Source organism: Balaenoptera ricei, chromosome 10, assembly GCF_028023285.1.
Source record: "Balaenoptera ricei isolate mBalRic1 chromosome 10, mBalRic1.hap2, whole genome shotgun sequence".
Taxonomy (NCBI): Eukaryota; Metazoa; Chordata; class Mammalia; order Artiodactyla; family Balaenopteridae; genus Balaenoptera; species Balaenoptera ricei.
The window spans coordinates 54064960-54087615 of record NC_082648.1 but is presented as its reverse complement, the minus strand read 5'-3'; the positions used below and the strand labels follow the sequence as shown (position 1 = coordinate 54087615).

The 22656-nt window shown below is 41.6% G+C and overlaps 1 protein-coding gene across 2 annotated transcripts in view; it reads left to right on the top strand.

Annotated features, from left to right (window-relative positions):
* The window catches only part of GNS (glucosamine (N-acetyl)-6-sulfatase), a 51480-nt gene that overhangs the window by 14530 nt on the left and 14294 nt on the right, over positions 1-22656 (top strand). For both annotated transcript variants that reach the window (XM_059936412.1, XM_059936411.1), the window contains exons 4-10: positions 2208-2273; positions 2713-2811; positions 4340-4507; positions 6147-6229; positions 7449-7567; positions 9280-9383; positions 17547-17648. In XM_059936412.1, coding sequence (XP_059792395.1) covers positions 2208-2273; positions 2713-2811; positions 4340-4507; positions 6147-6229; positions 7449-7567; positions 9280-9383; positions 17547-17648 — 741 coding nt within the window. The remainder of the gene's footprint in view (positions 1-2207; positions 2274-2712; positions 2812-4339; positions 4508-6146; positions 6230-7448; positions 7568-9279; positions 9384-17546; positions 17649-22656) is intronic.

Genomic DNA, 22656 nt, shown 5'->3' with positions numbered 1-22656 from the left:
TCATGTTAATTGTTTTTTAATTAGCATCCGTTCAAGTCATGTTAAACGGTTTTTGGTATATGTTGTTTTCTCTTAATCTGCCTGTTAAACCAGAACTTACATGAACGTATTTACATGATTTGGGCACTGTGGTTATTCTTTCTTTAAATAGTCTCTGGAGCATTTGTTTAAAAATTGTCTTAGGACTGCTGTGGTCTGATGCATCTTCCCCCTTTTCCTGAAGAATTCTGCTTGTCCTTTGGCTGTCATGGTATCTTTGTTTCCATTTCCCTTTTATCAGGACTGGAGTGAAGAATTTTTTCCTCTGGGCATCTTTTCCTGAATTATAACAGCTTAATGCTTAACCCATTTTCTGAAAACTGGGAGCAGATTGTGGAGAGATCAGTGTTGAAGGAAAAGCACCCAGAGCCTGAGACATTCAGGCCATTGAAGCATGTGGCTGAGTGGTTAGTGTGCTGGCCTTGAGGGCCTGGATGGAGGGAGGCCTCACTGTGACCTGCCAAGGCCAGATTTCAGGGCCTCGAGTCCACCACATTGGCCTTAGCATTTAGTCAAAGTTCAGGCTTAAAAGAAATAATGTGTTTGAGAGTGTTTGGGGTTATCTCTTAAAATAAAACTGGGGATTCAGGACAAAGAGAAGATGTACGTGTTCTTATGTACTTTATCTGTGGTTGCTAGAGATCTTAATATCTGATCTGAATTTTGTTAATTCTCCCCCTCCCCTCAACAGTTGGGGGATTTGCAACCTTGTGGATTTGATGAAAAATGAGTCAGTTTGAAAAGAATCATGAGCAGTGTGATGGGTTAAAGCTATAGGTCATAAAGAGACCTTACACTGCTTTGCATGTTGAAGATCATCTAACATATACAAAATTAGAAATTCTTCAAAATACAAAGACTTAGGGGACTTCCCTGGCAGTCCAGTGGTTAAGATTCTGTGCTTCCAATGCAGGGGGCATGGGTTCGATCCCTGGTCGGGGAACTAAGATCCCACATGTCGCAGACACAGCCAAAAAAAAAAAAAAATACAAAGATTTAGTTCTTAGAGGCACGGCCTTAAATGGGCAGTATTAAGCCTTGTCGAGATAAAATGGGATGATTCTGTGGTCTCTTCACTTAATTCATCTCATCAGATAAATCGAGTCCAAAAGTAGACTTCATCAGCAGGACAGCTGAAGTGATAGGCTGGTAGCTTGTAGTCTGATGATTTGGGCTGTTAGCCACAAGATTGGCTGGACCATTCAGTCTAGGCCATCAGTAGCTCAGCAAATGAGCCATGTGGCCTAAGCTCTGTGACCTTTCCCTGTAAAGGGCCAGAAGTAAATATTTCAGGCTTTGCAGGCCATATGTCTCTATAGTGACTATACAGTTCTGCTGTTGTAGCAGGAAAGCAGACTTACATAAACCAGTGAGTGTGCCTGTGTTCCAGTAAAACTTCACCGTGACTGAAATTTCAATCTGATGCAACTTGTCACAAAAATATTCCTCTTTTGATTGTTTTTTTTTTATTCACGTATAGTTGATTTTGATTGGTGTTTATATTTTTTAATGTTTGGAAGAAAATTCTTAGCTTGCTGGCCACACAGAACAGTTGGCAGGCTAGATTTGGCCCTCCAGCCATAGTTTGCCAACTCCTGCTTCAGAAGTTCCTAGGACGATAGTGTTCTTTACTTTTTTTTTTTTTTTTTTTTAATTTATTTTATTTTTGGCTGCATTGGTTCTTGGTTGCTGCGCGCGGGCTTTCTCTAGTTGTGGTGGGCGGGGGCTACTCTTCTTGCAGTGTGTGGGCTTCTCATCCCGGTGGCTTCTCTTGTTGCAGAGCACGGGCTCTAGGTGCAGGGGCTTCAGTAGTTGTGGCACGTGGGCTTCAGTAGCTGTGGCACGTGGGCTTCAGTAGTTGTGGCTCGCGGGCTCTAGGGTGCAGGCTCAGTAGTTGTGGCACATGGGCTTAGTTGCTCCACAGCATGTGGGATCTTCCCAGACCAGGGCTCAAACCCGTGTCCCCTGCATTGGCAGGCACATTCTTAACCACTGCGCCACCAGGGAAGCCCTAATGTTCTTTACTTTTTGACTGTTATGTGTTTGAGGAAATTGAGCACCTACCATGTTTCAGGCACTGATCTAAAAAGATTCTGAAAGTTTCCTGTTTCCTTTTGGTCTGGTCCTGTCCTAGGGACTTCTAATGCGCTGCTTGTTTTGATTTCCAGTACGGAGCCCCAGATGCGGGTGGACTAGCACACGTTCCTCTAGGCTGGAGTTACTGGTACGCCCTGGTGAGTGATTAATGAAGTCAGTGACAATTCTGCACAACCCTACAGATGCTATTTACTTTCTGCGGTAGCTCTGATGTTGACATTATTTGGTTTGCTTTTATGATTGGCCATTTTGTCTCCTTAGAAGAAAGTCTGTTGATTTGTGAGTCACTCTGCTGTGGGATACTTGTCTTGCATTCCACAAGGTTTAGCAACATATTTTGCTGTTCTACCGGATCCATTTCTGGCTTTTTAAACTAGGACATGTTATTGAAACTATGCTAGTAGTTAATAAAACCCTAGTCAGAAAGTCCAATTCAATATTGACTTGAGCAATTACCTTTTTTTTTTTTTTGGTCTTATCACTATTTAAACAGAGTATAGTTTAGCCCAGCATGGTTTCCAACTTTCATTTTGTGTGCTGACCTCATAAAAAATCTTACTTTCCTCTCTTTAATAGGAAAAGAATTCTAAATACTATAATTATACCCTCTCTATCAATGGGAAGGCACGGAAGCACGGTGAAAACTACAGTGTGGACTACCTGACAGATGTTTTGGTGAGTTACTGAAGCTCTGTCCTTGCACTTTAGCTCATGTTTAATTAAAGTCTCTGCCTAGAAAATCTTTACTTGTATTTGTTAATGTTGGGTAACGTGAATAATAACTTGGTCTAACTGCCAAAGAATATTTCCAGCTGATTAAAAACTCCTGAGGGTGTTTTTCTTTGTAATTAAGCCAGGCTCATATCTAATGTTCTTGAAATTCCAGCAGCAAATCCCTTTTCCAAAGGCTAATCTCTAAGACTATGGAGATTACTTTGAAGAGGTTTTACTTTGTAGGGGTTCCTACTCTTGACCCCAGTTTTACTCACAAGCTACAAGATGGCAGCTTCATCATGAGGGTGGCGGGATAGGGATAGGGGAGTTCTTCAGGCATTGTATATTATATATAAAAAATACTGAAATCGGGAGGGGAATTTGGGACTGTCCTTTCCTGTTTAAGATGTATCTAATGACAGCCCTCCCATAGGGCATTCATTCACCAAGTACTTCAGCACCCATTATAGCAGGTGTTCAGCAGTAAATGAAACAAAGTCCCTGATTCTGTGGACGGTAACCTTTTAGTGGAGGATTTTATTTACCCATATGTGTGTCGTCTTGTTAGATGGCGATTAGTTAGAGAAATAAGGCAGGGTATGGGAGTTACTTAGATAACATTTAAGCAGAATCCTAAAGGAGATGAGAGTGAGCTATACAGATCAGGGGAAAGAGTGCCACAGGGAAAGGGAACAAAAAGCGTGAGGGTGTTGAACCAGGAGTGTGCCTGACAGGTTGGAGAAACCACAGGGTTTCTTGACAGGGCTGGAGTAAAGTAGGGGGACGGGATGGTGATAAGAAATTGATAGTATCTTTTGAGTTTAGTGTTGGGAATAAATGAAGATGTAAATCAACTAGAAAATTAAAAACACAGCATGTATGTGGGAAGCTTTCATTTTCGTAAAGTATCTCCAGAGAAGCAAACGAAAAATTTAAGTCCATATAAATTAAAACCCTGGTGTGGTGTATTTGGACTTAATATTATTCGCTTAGTTTAGCTACTTCAGCTGGCATAACTTAGGATATCTACTCTACATATTTTTGTAAAATTACAGTAACTTAATTCACTTTTCCCACTGTTGTGAATTAGGTTGGCTCTCTTTTTATGTTCTTTAAAGCATCAAACGTATATACTGTAAGCTGCATAAATGTATATACTCCAAGCTACATTAATATAAGTTAGTACTAAAATGGCTGAATTACTATTTTTTTTCCTTATGGGAGGCATAACAATTTTTAGGTCATGTAAAATCATCAAAATCCTAATTGCTTTCTTCGATGGTGTGCTTTCCAATTTTTTATTGTGTTTGCCTGAAAGCCAAATGATCTGTTCCAGCAACACGCTTGCAAGTGACTGTTACATAGATCGTATGCTAAGATTGGTGGAAAGCTAATAGGGCCCTGTACACCTGTTCACCAGAGAACAGGTATCTATCAAGTCCTCAGCTGTGAGGTAGGGTAAGCAATGACAGATCTTTGTGTATGTCAGGCCAATGTCTCCTTGGACTTCTTGGACTACAAGTCCAATTCTGAGCCGTTCTTCATGATGATCTCCACTCCGGCACCTCATTCGCCTTGGACAGCTGCACCTCAGTACCAGAACACCTTCCAGAACGTCTTTGCACCAAGAAACAAGAACTTCAACATCCACGGAACGGTAGCTTCCCCTAACCCTTGCATTAAGCCATGCTCGATGTGATTAATTGTGTAATGTACTTGTCAGGGAGCCTTTGAATCATATAGTTGGTCTTTCTTCTAAATCTCTTAAAGGTAATTGCACCTGTCGCTAATATACTAGGTAGTATACACTTGCTTCAGAAATCAGGTAAGGTTCCTGCCACACACCCAGTGAGCAGCTGGAGAGTCGGCGGAGAATGGTAAAGAAATGCCATCTTTCCTGACGACAGGCTCTTTTGATAACCTCTGTGCTGGCACTCCTCCTGCCTGGCAGTGGCTGAGACATGTCCCTTGGGGCTGAGCTGGGCCTGCAGCAGTCTCCTTTGGGTGGCCTTTACCAGGCCCGAGGCATAGGAAGAAGAGGGGTGACACAGTGCAACGTGATTGGGAAGGGAATTTGAATGGAGAAGTGAGCCAGAGCAGGCCATGACCTAAATACTGTTCACTTCGTATGCCACTTACCCTTCCCATGGCACAGGAGATTGGCAGTTTGCTAGTTCAAAGGCAGAAAGCTTCTACTGCCTCATGCCTGTTACCCAGAAATCTTAGTTGCTTGTGAGGTGGTAGAAAGAATGAATCTTGGAGTTAGAGTCAGTATTACCGCTTTCTGGCTAGGTGACCTGACCATGAGCAAGATGCTTAACTTGCATTTTTCTCTCTGAAGTCGGGGATCCTGACCTCTCCTGCAACTCTTGTATGGATTAAAATACACAGAAACGTCTGGCATGTTGCCTGGCACATTGTAGGCATGTGCTTGCCATGGATGACATTAAAGATGAGTGAACCGAGTTTGAAACCTGGGTGCCATTCTCTCTGTGTTCCAAAAGAAGTTCATGGAAGTTCCCATGACTAAGTAAGGTTAGAAACTTCAGGTTAAATAAGTCACTCTGCTACAGGATTTCTCAGAGTTATTCGTGTTCTGACATGAATTTGCAACAGGAAGAGATGCTCTATAGCGTTTGTCAAGCATGCTAACTAAAGGCTTTGAGGATCACAGTTTGCGAGATGGCAGCTTAGGGTTTTATGAATAGGGATATCAATGGTGTTTGGCAATGTTTGTTTTTCGTTTTTTTTTTTTAACTGTGACTTTTTTATTTATATGAGAAGACTCCTGTAGATTTGGACTTGAAGTTTTAGGAAATTGCTATGATGAGATTTTTCCTAAGGTCCAAGGATGATCGCTATCTTAGGTAGGAAAATAGAGGGCCATGGAATGATGACTTATTAGGCAAAACTTAGAGGAAGGTAAAGTGGATATTTATCCTTTTATAGTTTGGGTGGTAGACCCAAGTTATAAATTTAATCTTCTGGTTAGTAGTTTCCAGTATCTTTCATGAAATCTCTTATTAAAGCTGCTAACAAAGGAGCCCAGGCCTTCTGCCATTAAGGAGGTGATGAGAAGAAGCTAAAGAATGAGTGATAATTTGCAGAAAGTTTTTTTTTTTACGAACACAGGGGAGGGAAGTGGGGGGTGGGTGGTGGAGGGAAAATCTGAAGTTGCTTAAACAGGCTCCAGTTAGTTCCTTTTTTGCTCAAGTACATGATCCTTTTCATTATCTATTCTAGTAGTCTGACTGTGGTGACTTGGTGTTAACTTTTGTTTTTCTTTTAAATTTTAGAACAAGCACTGGTTAATTAGGCAAGCCAAGACGCCAATGACTAATTCTTCAATACAGTTTTTAGATAATGCATTTAGGAAAAGGTAAGAGCTGCTCCTTTCCAGTCTAGGTGGTCTTTGAGGACCCTCAGAAGCAGCCCATGAACAGGGAACTGCACCACGTGGTTATCTCTGAGAAGAAATCAGAGGGTAGCAAGATGTTGGGAGAGACTCTGATGGGAGGTCTTTACATTTAGCTACAAGGTGGCCTTTGGACCTCAGGTCTAATTAAACAGTCCGTTTTTATGACTTGTTAAAACATTGCAAATTGGAGCCATTTGGTTTTTTTAACCATTTTCTATATCTAAAGAAAAGGTCGCTTTCTGAGAGATTAGCCCCAATATTTGCCTGAGACCCAAAGGCTTAGGCTAGAGCAGAATATTTGCCTTTGCAGTTTTTAGCTTTCAGGAAATTCTTACTTTCTCTTAAGGTGCATTTAGTTTTAGACCAGGGGTTGGCAAACTTTTTGTGAAGGGCCAGATAGTAAATATTACAGGCTTGTCGGCCGTATGGTCTGTGTCGCTGTTGCTCAGCTCTGCTGTTGGAGCACAAAGCAGCCCTGGGCAAGACAAGAATGAATGAGCATGGCTGTGCTACAGTAAAACTTTATACATAAAGCAAACAGCGAGTTGTTGTTTCATGGGCGTAGAGTTTCAGATTTGCAAGGTGAAAAGGTTCTGGAGATCTGTTCCACTATGTGAATATACTTAACGCTACTGACCTATACACTTAAAAATGGTTAAGACAGTAAATTTTATGTTATGTGTTTTGTACCACAGTTAAAAACAAAAACACAGACAGTGGTCAAGCTTTGGCCCATGGCTATAGTTCGCTGACCCCTAGTTCGACCATTAAACATTGTTGTAGCCAGGTCTATCTGAATTCACCTCTATCAGTCAGTGCTGAGTTGACAACTCTCCCTTCCAATAGTCTTTTATTCTCATCACCAGCCACGATAAATAATAAAGCTTACTGGTTATAAACAGCCTCATTTATTTCTGTAGAATAGGTTAAATTTGGAATCAACTAATTGTGTGCTGGAATTTTCTAATCTGTGTTTTGCAATGAATGGAAGGAAAGGAAATAGGGGGTTTGAGCTTTTGGGGAGAGTGGCTCTGAGGGGTTTTTTTTTGGGAAGGAGGTTGGGAGTGTTTTTGTTTTGATTTGGTTTTGAGGTGTTTTTTGGACTTTGCTTTTTTGGCAAGATGTCAGTACCTCAGCCATTGTCTCTGAAGTCCCATTGCTGCCCTCTGTTCACATCCAGGTGGCAGACTCTGCTGTCAGTTGATGACCTTGTGGAGAAGCTGGTCAAGCGATTGGAGTTCAGTGGGGAGCTCAATGACACCTACATCTTTTACACCTCAGACAATGGCTATCACACAGGTAAGGGGCACCATGACCTTTGCGAGGTGCCTTTCCTTTCTCGCTCAATCAGTAGCACTCAGGGAGCTCCTGTCCTTTTGCAGCAGTGGACAGGCCAGAGGGAGGGTCTTGCCCTCAGGGCCCCTCTGGTTAGAGGGCCAGCTCATTTCCCCTGGTGAGAGACCAGGGTTCATTATTTTCTATTTCACAGGCTGAATTACATGGTGTTCTAGGAGTCTGAGCAGAGAGTGAGCTTGATGGGTTAGAGGCAGGCTTTATGAAGTAGGTGAGAAACTGAGCTAGATTTTAAGGACAGTGGATCTCGGGGAATAGGGGTATGACATTTGACACAGGAAGACCACGAGAGGGTTGTCCTGGGAAAAACTTTCCTGTGAAATGAGGTGTTTTGGTGTGTGTGAGTTTTGTTTTATATTTCTTGTCTTTTCACAGCTGCAGTATGAGTCACCCCCGTGTCCTTGACTTTCATCCTTTCTACTTGGACCTTCTCTAGTTAAAAATCAGTATTTTTTCCTTTCTCCACTCTTTTAAATTTCCTAAACTTGAAGGGAATTAATCTGAGGTTTATCTGCACAGGAGCAGATTGATTAGGCATTTCATGTGTTGTTATGAATATTTTTAAGCACTCACAGTAGAGACTAGTAAAATAACTCCCATTGTCCAGCTTTGATTTTCAGCTGCACGAGGCCAATCTTTTGAATTCCTCATACCTTCTTCATGTTTCTTTTTTAGCTAGAAGGTTTTGAAGAAACTCCAGATGTTGTGATTCCATATGTCAGCACTTGGTTGTGCATCTGACTAGTTCATTACCTTTCAGAACCTACACAAAGTCCATATGCTACCTTTAGTTTTTATGTGTCTTAAGGCTGTCCTTTGCCACGGATTTATTGGGAAAACTGGTCTTCTGTCCTTTAGAATATCTCACGTTCCATATGTAGCTAATTGCTCATGTGATGCCTTAACTCGTTTATCTATACTCAACATTTTCTATAGATTGGTAGTTAGATCTAGAGTCTTAATAGAAGTTCACGTTTTCAACAAGAATGCTTTCTAGTTGATGCTGTTATGTACTTCTTATTGCTTCATTCACATCATGCCGCTGGGGTGTCTGCTTGCCTCACTTTAGGGATGCTGTTACTGATTGATGGCTCATGTGGTATCAACCTGAGCCCATCCTATGACCTTTTGTGGCTAAAACTTCCATTGATGATTGTTGCTTAAATCTATTCCCTCAGAAATTGCAAAGTTTGACTTCATAACTCTGTCCTTTCTTCTGAATTTACTGGCTGGAATTCCTCAGGAAATTCCCCTCATCAACTGTTTGGTTATCTTGAAATATAGTTTATTCAGGAAAGGCTGGATAAATGGTTTTGTCCCTTTATTTAGCAGCTTTTAGAGTAACTTCATTCAATTGTGATCAGGTCGAGTGTCATACCTAAATAGCATATTTTTGCTTCAATACTTTCTAGTCATTCTTTTTGCTGAATTTGCCTATTTTAGACCAGGGTGTCCCTCTAGGCATTTTTTTTAAAGATGAGCTCATTGTTTCCTGCCTTGTAGTAATAAGAGACCCAGGCAAATTTAAGCTTTCCATTAAAACACCATAATTAGTAGAACAAGGCTGTTTTTGATTTTTACTGTTTATTGAATGAATGCATGCATGAGTGACATTTCTATCTTGCCTCCATCTTTACCCTATGCATTTTTTTTTTCAGGACAGTTTTCTTTGCCAATAGACAAAAGACAGCTGTATGAGTTTGATATCAAAGTTCCACTGTTGGTTCGAGGGCCTGGGATCAAACCAAATCAGACAAGCAAGGTAGGTTGCTGACAAGGTGATGTAGCATTTGCCTGAGGAAAGAAAGCTTTTCCTCCTAAGAGGAGACTGATTCAGTTTCTCCTCCTTTGAGGATGAAGGCTGATTGGCTTAAGATTTTTTTGCAAGTGTATTTATAAGCCTTGCAAACAGTGATTCTTTTTTCTTTCTTTTTTTTAATTGAAGTATAGTTGATGTACAATATTCTATAAGTTACAGGGGTACAATACAGTGATTCACAATTTTTAAACGTCATACTCCATTTAGTTATTTTAAAATATTGGCTGTATTCCCGGTGTTGTACAACATATCCTTGTAGCTTATTTTATCCCTAATGCTCTTAATCCCCTACTCCTGTATCGTTCCTCTCCCATCCCATCTCCCCACTGGTAACCACTAGTTCTCTGTATCTGTTCTCTATATTTTGTTATGTTCAGTAGTTTGTCGTATTTGTTAAATTCCACATATAAGTGATATCATACAGTATTTGTCTTTCTCCGTCTGACATATTTCACTTAGCATAATACCAGTAAACTGCTGGCCACCCACTATTAGATGTGTACGTATCATATCAGCATGAATAGCTTTTGCTTGTGTTTTGAGACTAGATTTTTACTTGGTCCTCGAGCCATGACTCTCCACCAGGGTGCTCATCAAAACTACCTTCTGAAACTGAAAGGCTCAACATCTAGAAAGGTTCAGATTGACTCACTTGGACTGGAATAGAATCCCTGCCTCTGCTTTTTTCCTTAAGTTCACAATGATTCTGAGAGGCAGCCCAGTTTGGGGCCCATAGCCCGGGAGAGCAAAGCTCTTCAGGCTTTGTTGTGTGTGCACGTCCCCTGGGGGCCTTGCTGAAATGCAGATTCTGATTCTGCATTCCAGCCTGCTCCTAGGTGTTCCCAGGTGACGGCTGCTGCTGGTCTGACCTCCCTCTGAGTATAAGGCTGCAGAAAGGGTGTTGTCTGAGAATTTAGTCCCCCTCCCTGTGGGGCTCTTCCTCACTAATGCCTTTCTACTTTACTGATTCTCTCTCCTAGTACTGTCATAAAGTACCACATTCTTTTGTTACCATTTCCACTTGGTTTCAAACTGGGTTCCTAATACTGAGGTACTTTGTTCCTAGAGTTCATGGGCACCTTGATCCAAAACACTGGTCCAGTGTCAGGAGATAAGAACTGATAGGCTCTACCAGTTGTTTTCTCTTCCCTAATACCACAATTTTAGTCCCAGCTCTGTGAGACAAAAGAAAATGAGCAAATGGATTATTTAAGCTAAAACTGGAAAATAGGTCAGAATTTCTGGGTATACTGGTGCATGAGTTTAATTTGGGGGTTTAATGTTTACTTTGTTTAAACGTCTGCCCTTCACTTATTTCCTTTCACGGTGCTCTTGATGGAATTCTGTTAAAATTCTCTCAGAAACTTAAAATGGCCTTCATAAGTGCCTTTTGAATTTTCTTTTTCTTTTAAGACCCACATTCCTAAAGGCAGTCACCTTCCACTACAAATTCATTACCCTCTAAACAGGCCTCTCCTGTCAGCGGAGGTAGGCAAGTTTGGAAGACCATTCAGTCTTAAAAGTGCTTTCTTGATGTTGGTGTTGGGAGCTGGTTGAGGAGAGCACGTCTGCACCTGTGTGCATTTCCGAGGAGCAGGGCCATGTCTAACCGGTGCGGGGAAGGAGGCTGATGAGAACAGAGTGACGTGTCAGCCAGCTGCCCATGGAACAAACTGTTCCTTTTTCCTTCAAGTTAACAGTGGCACTAAATGTTATAATCAGAAACTTCACTTTCTCTAAGCCAGCTAAGTGAAACCAGGTCCTAGGAAGCCATTTCAACAATAATAACAGTTATTGAATGCTTAGGATGTGACAGGTGCTGTTCCAAGTGTATTACCTGTATCAACTCAGTTAACCTTCACAGCCTTAGGAGATATGAATACTGTTATCCCCATTTTACAGATGAGGAAACTGAGGTATACAAGTTCAGCGATTTACCCAAGATGATTGTAGCCAAAGAATATCAGAGCCCTGCACTTGAACTCGGGCAGTCTGGCTGCTATACACTTAACCAGAGTCTGTGCACTCAACCATTACACTACAGCTCAGACAACAGTATTTCTTAAGTATCTTCCTGTGCCAGCGCAGTATACCAGGAGCCTTGGAGCCACAGCAAGAGCAGTCAGAGAAGATCAGTTCTTAACTCCCTGTGTCAGGGGGAGCCAGATACCTGAGCTTCAGTTGTCAGTGAAAGTCTCTGAGGCATTTGGGCAGATACCTGGGTGTCAAGCAAGAAGGATTGAGTCATGCAAAGATCTGTGGGAGGGTATCCTGAACAGCAGAACGGTGCGTGTGAAGGCACAGATAGGAGAATGAGCTTGGCCTGTTCAAGGGACAGAAGGTGGCAGTTGTCCTGAACTACTTTTACTTCCTACTTGAACCATCTCTCTCACCTCCTTGCCTTTGTACAGCTGGCTGCTCCTTCTGTGTGAATGCCCACCTCATGCCCCTTTCACCTGGCTAAGTTAATTGTCCTTCGGGGGTTCGGTTTAGGGCTCCCCTAAATGAACGTCACTGTAGACCCCCGCCCCACATGGAGTGGGTGCCTTTCCCAGCTAGCCTCACACTTACCACACCCGACTGAGTTTGTCTTTTTGACTCTAGGAGTCCCTAGTTGAGAGGTATTATCCGAACTTAGAATACCCAGCTCTTAGTGGGAGTTTGGGGTTAGCACATGTAAGCTATTATATATACAATGGATAAACAACAAGGTCCTTTTACTGTATAGCACAGGGAACTCTGCTCAGTATTCTGTAATAACCTAAATGGGAAAAGAATTTGAAAAAGAATAGATACACGTATAACTGAATCACTTTGCTGTATACCTGAAACTAACACAACATTGTTAATCAACTATGCTCCAATATAAAATAAAAATTTTTTAAAAAGGTCTTGTTATATAGCCTAGGGAACTATATTCAATATCCTATGATAAACCATAATGGAAAAGCATATTTAAAAAAAAGAATGTATCTCTATATGTGTGTAACTGAATCACTGTGCTCTACAGCAGAAATTAACACAACATTGTAAATCAACTGTAACTAAAAAAAAAAAATACCCAACCCTTAACATACAGTGGGTGACATCCAAGTTGTGTGAATGGATATATTACCAGGGTCACACAGAAAGTGGCAAAACCAGGTCTGAAAATTAACTGTCTATTCTCAAAATCCATGGTTTTTTGGGAATTCCCTGGCGGTCCAGTGGTTAGGACTCTGCACTCTCACTGCTGAGGGCCTGGGTTCAATCCCTAGTTGGGGGACTAAGATCCCACAGCAGCGTGGCCAAAAAAAAACCATGGTTTTTGACACTCTGTGCTGACATATGTGGTTTGAGACGTATGAAGTGCCCCGCTTCCATCTAGCACAGTGTGTCAGAGATGGTGGGTGACTCATCGTGTGCTGGCAGCAGAGTTGTCTTGGTGCAGGTTCTGTGTGAGGGCCACAGAGTGGTGAGTTGAGCATAATAAGCTGCATGGGCAACAGCCTAGTAGCCAAAATAGGACACGTTTGACCAGTGGATCTGGCTTTGTGTTGGCTGCTGGGGTGAGCCAGGGGCCGGTGGTATGGGTGGATGCCAAACATTGGCTGCTGAGGTCTTCTCCTCTGGCTATAAATGAATCTAGCTTTAGATCTGGTGGTAGAATTTCTTCAAGCAGGCTTTAAGAAAGGAAAAGGTTAGTACGAAAATGGAAATGACATAGCATGATCCGGGGGAAATAAAACTGAACTGGGAGTCAGGAAGACCACCTATTGGCTTTAAGACTTTGGATAGACTAAGCCTTGGTTTCCCCATGTGAAATTGGGAGGATGCTAAGGGCAAATTCTCAAGTGTAACTAGGTGACGCCCTGGCTTACTCCTTGTTAGGGAAGTGGGGCGTGAGGGGCAAATCCAGATGAAGCAGCCCAAGACGTGTAGAGTTCTCTGCTTTCAGTGCTTTTCTTTCTTTTTTTTTTTTTTTAAACATCTTCATTGGAGTATACTTGCTTTACAATGGTGTGTTAGCTTCTGCTTTATAACAAAGTGAATCAGTTATCCATATACATATATCCCCGTATCTCCTCCCTAGTGCTTTTCAGTAGATGGATTTGGGGTGCTCTCTGGTGTGCTTTGAGTCTTTTTTTTGAAAGCCTTACATGAACTCTTTTAACATCAGGGCTTAAAAGTCTGTTTGAAAACCTGATGTACCCTCCTGGGAGCCCTTATTCTTTTGGGTAATTCTGCAGCACTGTCTTTCTTCCAGAGCTAAAAAATAAGCAGGTTCAAGGCATGATATCCCTCGATCTCATGCCCCCCAGAGTTTTTTAGGGCCTTATGTTTGATCAAAACGTATATATACTTTAATCCTAAGACCATTCCCAAACAAACTGTGAGGCTGTGATTCATGAAATAATTTACTTGGTCTTGTCAGAGCGTTTTCTGTTCCAGTCCTTTTTTTTTTTTTTAAAAAAACAATTTATATTTTATTTATTTATTTATTTATTTATTTATTTTTGGCTGTGTTGGGTCTTCGTTTCTGTGCAAGGGCTTTCTCTAGTTGCGGCAAGCGGGGGCCACTCTTCATTGCAGTGCGCGGGCCTCTCGCTATCGCGGCCTCTCTTGTTGCGGAGCACAGGCTCCAGACGCGCAGGCTCAGTAGTTGTGGCTCACGGGCCCATTTGCTCCGCAGCATGTGGGATCATCCCAGACCAGGGCTCGAACCCGTGTTCCCTGCACTGGCAGGCAGATTCTCAACCACTGCGCCACCAGGGAAGCCTCTTCCAGTCCTTAAATGGATCTTTATACTCAGTGATAAAAGCAATAATACCATTTTAGGAACTTGAAATGCTAATGTTTCTAGATGTCATTAGGGTGATGGGCTCATAGTATCCATTCTAATCCTTGGCTGTATAAAAACCAGAGAGAGGTATAATTCTTTCTTGAATTCTTCACCCATACTTGGTATCTACCAGAAGTCTCCCATCTCCTGACACTGTATGCTAATTTTGAGACTCTACGTCTTAGTCAAACAAAACCCAGTAGGAAGAGAATTTGTCCGTCATTTTTAGGGAGGATGTGATCATTGTAGATACCTGGGAAGAAAGAGTCCTGGTGATGGCGTTTATGGTACTTGTGCCGAATTAGCTACTTGACTTGTCCTGGATCTTGCAGACCTTTCTCCTCCCCTCCCCCCATAGAGCAAACTGCCACTAGAGGGCGCTCCCACCCATTGCTGATGGCTCGAGGCAATTCCTGCTGAGACTGGCAGTCACTGTTTTATCTCTGTGGGTTTTATTATTTTGGTGCCTTGGACATGTTAATAATACCTGTGGGACTGACTTGACTTCATTCATGTTCTGGACATCACTGGAGATCTGTCAGTCACATTTTGGAGTCTTGTTGCCTTTATCTGATTCTGGAGGTGGTGTCTCTGCTTGTCTCTCCTTTCCTGCTATGGTCTCTTCTGTATTCATACTCACTCTTGTTCACTGTATTCTAAGCCGCTCAGTCTGCCTGGGGTACTTGGAACCAGGAAAGATATCTCTAACACCGGGTCTTGTGTAATCCCTAGAGACATAGTTTTTGTGTTTTTTTATCCTCAGCAACATATGGATTGCTTTTCCCGTGAGTTGCCTGCCACTGAAGGGTAATTTCCAAGAGCTGCAGAGTTACACTGATTGGTTCAGAGCCAGGATATGTGTATCACTCTGCCCTCCAGGAGCCATCCTAGCTACCAGGAAACCTGGCTGCTACTGAACGGTGCTTCTTGCCTTTCATGTCTGTACTTCGGTTTTGTTTTTAAATTAATAGGATTAGATTTTTTTTAAAATCCCCCTTTGGCTTCTCCTGAGATGATCTGAGTTTTCTCAACAGTTGTGTTTTGTTTTTTTTTTTTGGCTGCATTGGGTCTTTGTTGTGGTGTGCATGCTTCTCATTGTGGTGGCTTCTCTTTGTGGCAGAGCACGGGTTCTAGGCGAGCAGGCTTCAGTAGTTGTGGCACGTGGGCTCTCAGTAGTTGTGGCCCACGGGCTTACTTGCTCCGTGGCATGTGGGATCTTCCTGGACTGGGGCTTGAACCCGTGTCCTCTACATTGGCAGGTTGATTTTTTTTTTTTTTTTTTAGAAAGTAAATCATCACCTTTTTTGACCAGGATTCTTTATTTATTTATTATGGCTGTGTTGGGTCTTTGTTTCTGTGCAAGGGCTTTCTCTAGTTGCGGCAAGTGGGGGCCACTCCTCATCGCGGTGCGCGGGCCTCTCACCATTGCGGCCTCTCTTGTTGCGGAGCACAGGCTCCAGTCGTGCAGGCTCAGTAGTTGTGGCTCACGGGCTTAGTCGCTCCGCGGCATGTAGGATCTTCCCAGACCAGGGCTCGAACCCGTGTCCCCTGCATTGGCAGGCAGATTCTCAACCACTGTGCCACCAGGGAAGGCCTGGCAGGTGGATTCTTAACCGCTGCACCACCAGGGAAGTCCCTCTCAACAGTTTTAAAGACTGTTATTTATTTCCAGTAAACGACAGCTTTTCCAGTTACAGGCTGCTGACTTTGTGTCAGTTACTTCTCTTTCATTTCCTCATCTGTAAAATGGGGAAAATACTGCTTTCTATGACTGTGGGGAGGATTAAATGAGGATAAGCATTAAGCACTGACCCAGAATAGGTGCTCAGTGAACACTAGTTCCCTTCGTTTCCCTGGTGGATTGTCTCCATCACTCCAAGGCTTTTTCTAGCCTGTGACCACGTGGCTTCTAGACTCTCTGCTACAAAAGTTCATGTGGTTCTTGAGCCAGAACATATATGGGGTAGTCCAGATTGAGATGTTATAATTGTAAAATACCAGATTTCAAACACTTGATTCAAAAATTTTTTTAAAGTAAAATCTCATCACCTTTTTGTATTGCTTACATGTTGAAATAGTAATATTTAAATATTTACAATGAATTTCACCTCTTTTTTTTTTTTTTTACTTTAATGTGGTCACTAGACAATTTTAAATTACACGTATGACTCCTGTTCTATCCCTATTGGACTTTGGACTATGCTAGTTTAGGCCTGGTAGCGATATTGTATACAGAAGAAAAATAGTCCAATAAATCAAGGAGATATGGCAAGGTATAAATGCTGGACAATGTCTTTAATTTCTAGAATCTTTGTTTAAAAACATCCAAGTTTTGGGACTTCCCTGGTGGTGCAGTGGTTAAGAATCTGCCTGCCAGTGCAGGGGACACGGGTTCAAGCCCTGGTCCAGGAAGATCCCACATGCCGCGGAGCAACTAAGCCCATGCGCAACAACTACTGAGCTTGCGCTCTAGAGCCCGTGAGCCACAACTACTGAAGCCCGTGTGCCTAGAGCCCGTGCTCCGTAACAAGAGAAGCCACCACAATGAGAAGCCTGCGCATCGCAACAAAGAGTAGCCCCCGCTCTCCGCAACTAGAGAAAAGCCCATGTGTAGCAACGAAGATCCAACGCAGCCAAAAATAAATAAATAAAATAAACTTATTTTTAAAAAAGAAAATAAATTTAAAAAATAAAAACATCCAAGTTTTGTGCTCTTTAAGGAAACTTATTGATGCATTGTTGGGATGAGTTTTCTGCAGTCTTCAAAAACTACTGCAAACATTTCTTACCAGTGTTGTCACTTCAAAAAACTATTAAAAAGGCTAACATCCTCATTGATGACAAGCATTCAACCTTTGAGCCTTTAAAAAACGTCAGGAGTCAATTTGAAGTCAAGTTTAGTGAACTAATAAGAATAATCAAGTTGGAAAACACTTTGTATAAAATAGCCTGACATTTTTCTCATCGTTCGTAACAGACTCAAGGCAATCCTAAAGGAATCTTGAAAAATGTTTTTATCAGTGGTAACAGTATGGGTAGAATAAACATTAACTTCCCAGGAGCATGTATTATAAACTTTATAAGGCTTTATGTTTTGTATTTTAAATTATTATAGTTATATTTGAATATATGCAGTAGGAAGTATGGGTTGTACAAAAGATAATAGTAAGTGCTGTTTGTCTCACAGGTGGGTTGGGGGGAAGAGAACTCTAGTATAGATAGAAAAGGAAAATGGGACAAACTGTGTTCTAGATCAATTGACTGTTTTTTCCTCTTTCTCATAGATGCTCGTTGCTAACATTGACTTGGGTCCTACTATTTTGGACATCGCTGGCTACAATCTGAATAAGACACAGATGGATGGGATGTCTTTCTTGCCCATTTTGGTGAGTATAAAGCCCTAAATCAGGCCTGAGCCAAGATTCTGAAATAAATTCCAGGTTATATAAGTAGACTTAAAATTTAAATCTTAAAGCTGTTAAATTAGGGGAGCAGAGGATAGAATTTTTCTCTTATCTGTCGTGGGAAGTAGTTTTCTTAAAAAAAGATGGGACACACATGAACAGAGTTCTATATCCTCCCTTTTTCCCTTCTCCCCCAAAAGCCCCATCATAAAATTAAAACAGGTGACAAATTGGGAAAATATTTGCAACATACATGAAAAAGGGTAATTAGTTTTAATAGATGAGTTCTTAAAAGCAAAGATTAATACCCCAGTATAAAAATGGGCAAAAGAAGTGAATAGTCAACTCCCAGAGGAATTAAAAATGGCCAAAGTCAGTGCAAAAAAATTGCTTCAATGCTGATCAAAGAAATGCTTAACTAAAGGAGGCCTCTGTCGCCTGTAAAACTGGCAAAGATTAAAAAGATTAATACCCTGTATTTACAGAAGTTTGAGAAAATGAAAGCTACTCAGACTCTGTTCATTGAAATGTAATCAGTATAAGCTATCAGTAGGCTAATTTAACAAGACCCATCACTGCAAAATACACATCAAGCAGTCCCATCTGAGAATTTATTTTAAGAAAACAAAATTCATTCAAGAAATATTTGAGGGGGCTTCCCTGGTGGCGCAGTGGTTAAGAATCCGCCTGCCAATGCAGGGGACACGGGTTCAAGCCCTGGTCCAGGAGGATCCCACATGCCGTGGAGTAACTAAGCCCATGCGCCACAGCTACTGAGCCTGCACTCTAGAGCCCATGAGCCACAACTACTGAGCGCACGTGCCTAGAGCCCATGCTCTGCAACAAGAGAAGCCAATGCAATGAGAAACCCGTGCACCACAACGAAGAGTAGCCCCTGCTTGCTGCAACTAGCGAAAGCCTGTGCGCAGCAACGAAGACCCAATGCAGCCAAAAATACATAAATAAAAAGAAATTTTAAAAAAGGAAATATTTGAGTACCTAGTGCCTAGCACTGCCCAGAGCTAAGTATAAAAACTGCATGTACTGGGGCTTCCCTGGTGGCACAGTGGTTGAGAGTCTGCCTGCCAATGCAGGGGACACGGGTTCAAGCCCTGGTTTGGGAAGATCCCACATGCCGCGGAGCAACTGGGCCCGTGAGCCACAACTACTGAGCCTGTGTGTCTGGAGACTGTGCTCCGCAACAAGAGAGGCCGCGATAGTGAGAGACCCGCGCGCAGCAATGAAGAGTGGCCCCCGCTCACCGCAACTAGAGAAAGCCCTTGCACAGAAACGAAGACCCAACACAGCTAAAAATAAATAAATAAATAAAATTAAAAAAAAAAAACTACATGTATTAATAGAAGAAAATTGAAAACCTAAATATACAGTAGGGAATTGGTCACATTGTGGCACAATTAAACAATAGACTGTTAAACCAACACTAAATGGTGTAGGTATGTATACATTGACTTGGAAACATGCCCACCACATACTATAGGGAGAAAAAGTTTCAAAACAGCATGTTTCTCATTAAATATGTATGTAAATATGTTTAAGCATAGAGAAGTTTGAAGGATCAATACTCATTATAGATGACTCTTCCTCATTGATTTGTCTGAGTCTATCACAATTTATTATTAGGTAATATATGATTTATACAAGAGAATACCCGTAACTCACATAAGTTATGAAACACAAGAAATACACATGAACCCATCACCCCATTTAAGAACTGAAATATTCCCCATACTGATGCATCTTCCTATGGGCTCCTCCCCATCCCACCCCTTACCTGCCCATACAAATGAGCACTTTTCTGAATTTTACGGTTGTTAATCTCTAGCTTTTATTTTTTAGTAATTATCATGGATGTGTCCCTAAACAACATACCTATCTTGGGGGGAAAAATACTTGTCTTGTTTTGCACTGTAAAAGTGATATTCTACCAGTTGTAATCAGGACTTTTTTCAATTCATCATTGTTTGCAAATTGATCCATATTGTTCACAGATGCCTAATATTCCATTGTAAGAAGGAATGCATCACTACTTGATCATGTTTTCTTGTCAATGTACATTTGTGGTGTTCCCAGTTTTGTTCTAGGAACATTGCTTCTATAGCATTCTCATACATGTTTCCCAGTGAGCATGTGTATATGCACCAAGGTTACAGGAACCTCACATGTTCATTCCTACAAATATTACCAAGTTATTGTACAAAATCGTCATCAGTTTACATTCCCACCAGTAACTTATGAGAATTCCCTTTGCTCTATATGAAACTGTCCGACTACTTAATATTTGCCAATCTAGGGGGTGAAAAAGATCAAAATTATATTTGGTCCTACTGTGCATTTCTTTATTAATGAGATGAATCTTTTTTTATTTTTAATATATATTTATTTATTTTTGGCTGCATTTGTCTTCGTTGCTGCGCGCGGGCTTCTCACTGTGGTGGCTTCTCTTGTGGCGGAGCACGGGCTCTAGGCGTGCAGGCTTTAGTAGTTGTGGCTCGCAGGCTCTAGAGCACAGGCTAGGCAGTTGTGGCACACAGGCTCAGTCGCTCTGCGGCATGTGGGATCCTCCCAGACCAGGGATCGAACCCGTGTCCCCTGCATTGGCAGGCGGATTCTTAACCACTGCGCCACCAGAGATGCCCGAGATGAATCATTTTTTTAACAGCTTAATTCACTTACTATACAATTCAGAAGTTTAAAGTTTACAGTTATTCAGAGTTGTACAGCCACACCATAATCTTAATTTTAGAACATTTTCATCACCCCAAAAAGAAACCCCCAAATACATTAGCAGTCACTCCCCCATTGCTCCCTCTCCCAGCACCAGGCAGGCACTAATCTACTTTCTGTCTCTATAGATTTGTCTACTGTGGACATTTTCTAGAAATAGAATCATACAGTATGTGGTCTCTTGTGATTGGCTGAAAAGGGTCATCCCCATTGTAACATGTATCAGTACTTTTCTTTTTATTACTGAATAATATTCCATTATGTGGATGTGTCACATTTATTTATCCACCCATCAGTTGACAAGACATTTGGGTTGTTTCCTGTTTTTGACTATTACGAATAATACTGCTGTGAACATTTGTGTATAAATTTGGGGGCAAACTAATGTTTTCTATTCTGAGTGTATCCCTAAGAGTAGAATTGCTAGGTCACGTGGGGATTTTATGTTTAACCTTTTGAGGAACTGCCAGACTTGTTTCTAAAGTGATTGCACCGTTTTATATATTCCCACCAGCAGTGTAAAAGGGTTCCAGTTTCTCCACGTCCTTGCCAGCACTTGCTGTTACCAGTCTTTCTATTATGTCTTAGTGGGTGTGAGTGGTACTCATTGTGGTTCTGATTTACATTTCCCTAATGACTAATCATGTTGAATATCTTGTCATATGTTTATTGGACATTTGTATGTCTTCTTTGGAGACAGGTCTATGCAGATCCTTTACGCATTTTTTTAAATTGGGTTTTTGATCAGTGAATCATCTTTCATTATGCCTTTTGTGCTTCTTCCCTTGTGAAATGCCTCTTTTTGCCCATTATATTCTTGCTGTTTGTTGTCTTTTCCCTACATTAAGATATGAGAACACAGGAGTTGAATGTATAAATCATCTCAGTTTATGGTTAGTGTTCTTTGTGTCTTGTTTATAAAAATGCTTCTGAATCTTGAGGTCAGAAAACAATGCTCCCAGATTTTCTTCTGAAAGGTTTGTAGTTCTGCCTCTACATTCAAGTCCTTGATGTATCTAGAATTGGTTTTCTTGCGTGGTAGGAGTCAGGGATCCAATTTCATTTTTTTCTCTGTAAATACTCAGCTGTCTTTTCTGTTCCACAGATCTGTCTCTCCCTGAACCAGTATCTTTTTATCTTGTTATAAAGCTGTATGTTAAATCTTTGCGTGGGCGCACCTTTCTCATTGTTCTTAGGGGTATCCTAAGAGGCGGTTACCTCTCTTCCCTATAAACTTTAAAAACAGCTTTTCAGATGGCCTAAAAAATCATTTTGGGCTTCGGCTGGAATTACAGTGAATCTATAGATCAGATAGAGGGAAATTTACATTTCTTAACTCTTCCCATACAAATCTTATACTGTATACCTTGTTTATTTCTAATTAGGAAAAAAAACCCCTTCACTACAGGGCTAAAATCATTATGTTATTTCATAGTTAATTTCTCTGCAAAGTTTTGGAAATGCCACTTAGGACATGGCTCTTTGCCTTGTTGTTTTGTTTTGGAGGTTGGTCCAGTGAAACCTCTGATGTATTAGGGCTGCAGAGCAGTTTGTGGCTGTTATACCTCTAGCTCTGCCCTAATAGGCCGCTACTAGCCACGTGAGACTATTTAAATTAACTAGAATAAAATGAAAAATTCAGTTGTTCAGTGGCACTGGCCACATATCAGTTGCTCAGAAGCCATTGTATTGGGCAACAGTTACAGAACATTTCAGTCAGAAAGTTCTGCTGGATAGGGCTGCTGTAGACCAGGGATTGGCCAACCCCTGTGGGCCAAGTCGAACCCACCCCCGGTTTTTGTAAATGAAGGTGTCTCAGAACTCAGCCTCCATGTATTTATTGATTGGCCTACTTTCCTGCTACAACAGCAGAATTGAATAGTTGCAACAGAGACTATAAAGGCACAGACCGTGACCCCTCCTGACCATCAGTCTTAAACTTGGTGGCACATTAGTATCACCTGGGAAACTAAAATACTAACACCTGGGTCCCAGCCCCAGCGAGCCTGATTAATTGGCCCAAGATGTGACCTGGCCCTTGGGATTTTCAAGTCTCCCCCAGTGGTTTTAATTTGCAGCCAAGTTAGAGGCCTCTCCTCTAGACCTCCCAGGCACTCTTTTTACCCCTACATACTTTGACATTTAAGTGTGGGGTTTTGAGGTCCACTCAAATCTGACAGATAAGCTTTTCCCTTGACCCCTAGCTTCCGTGGCTCGGGGTTGGCAGAATGGTTTCTTTCAGGGG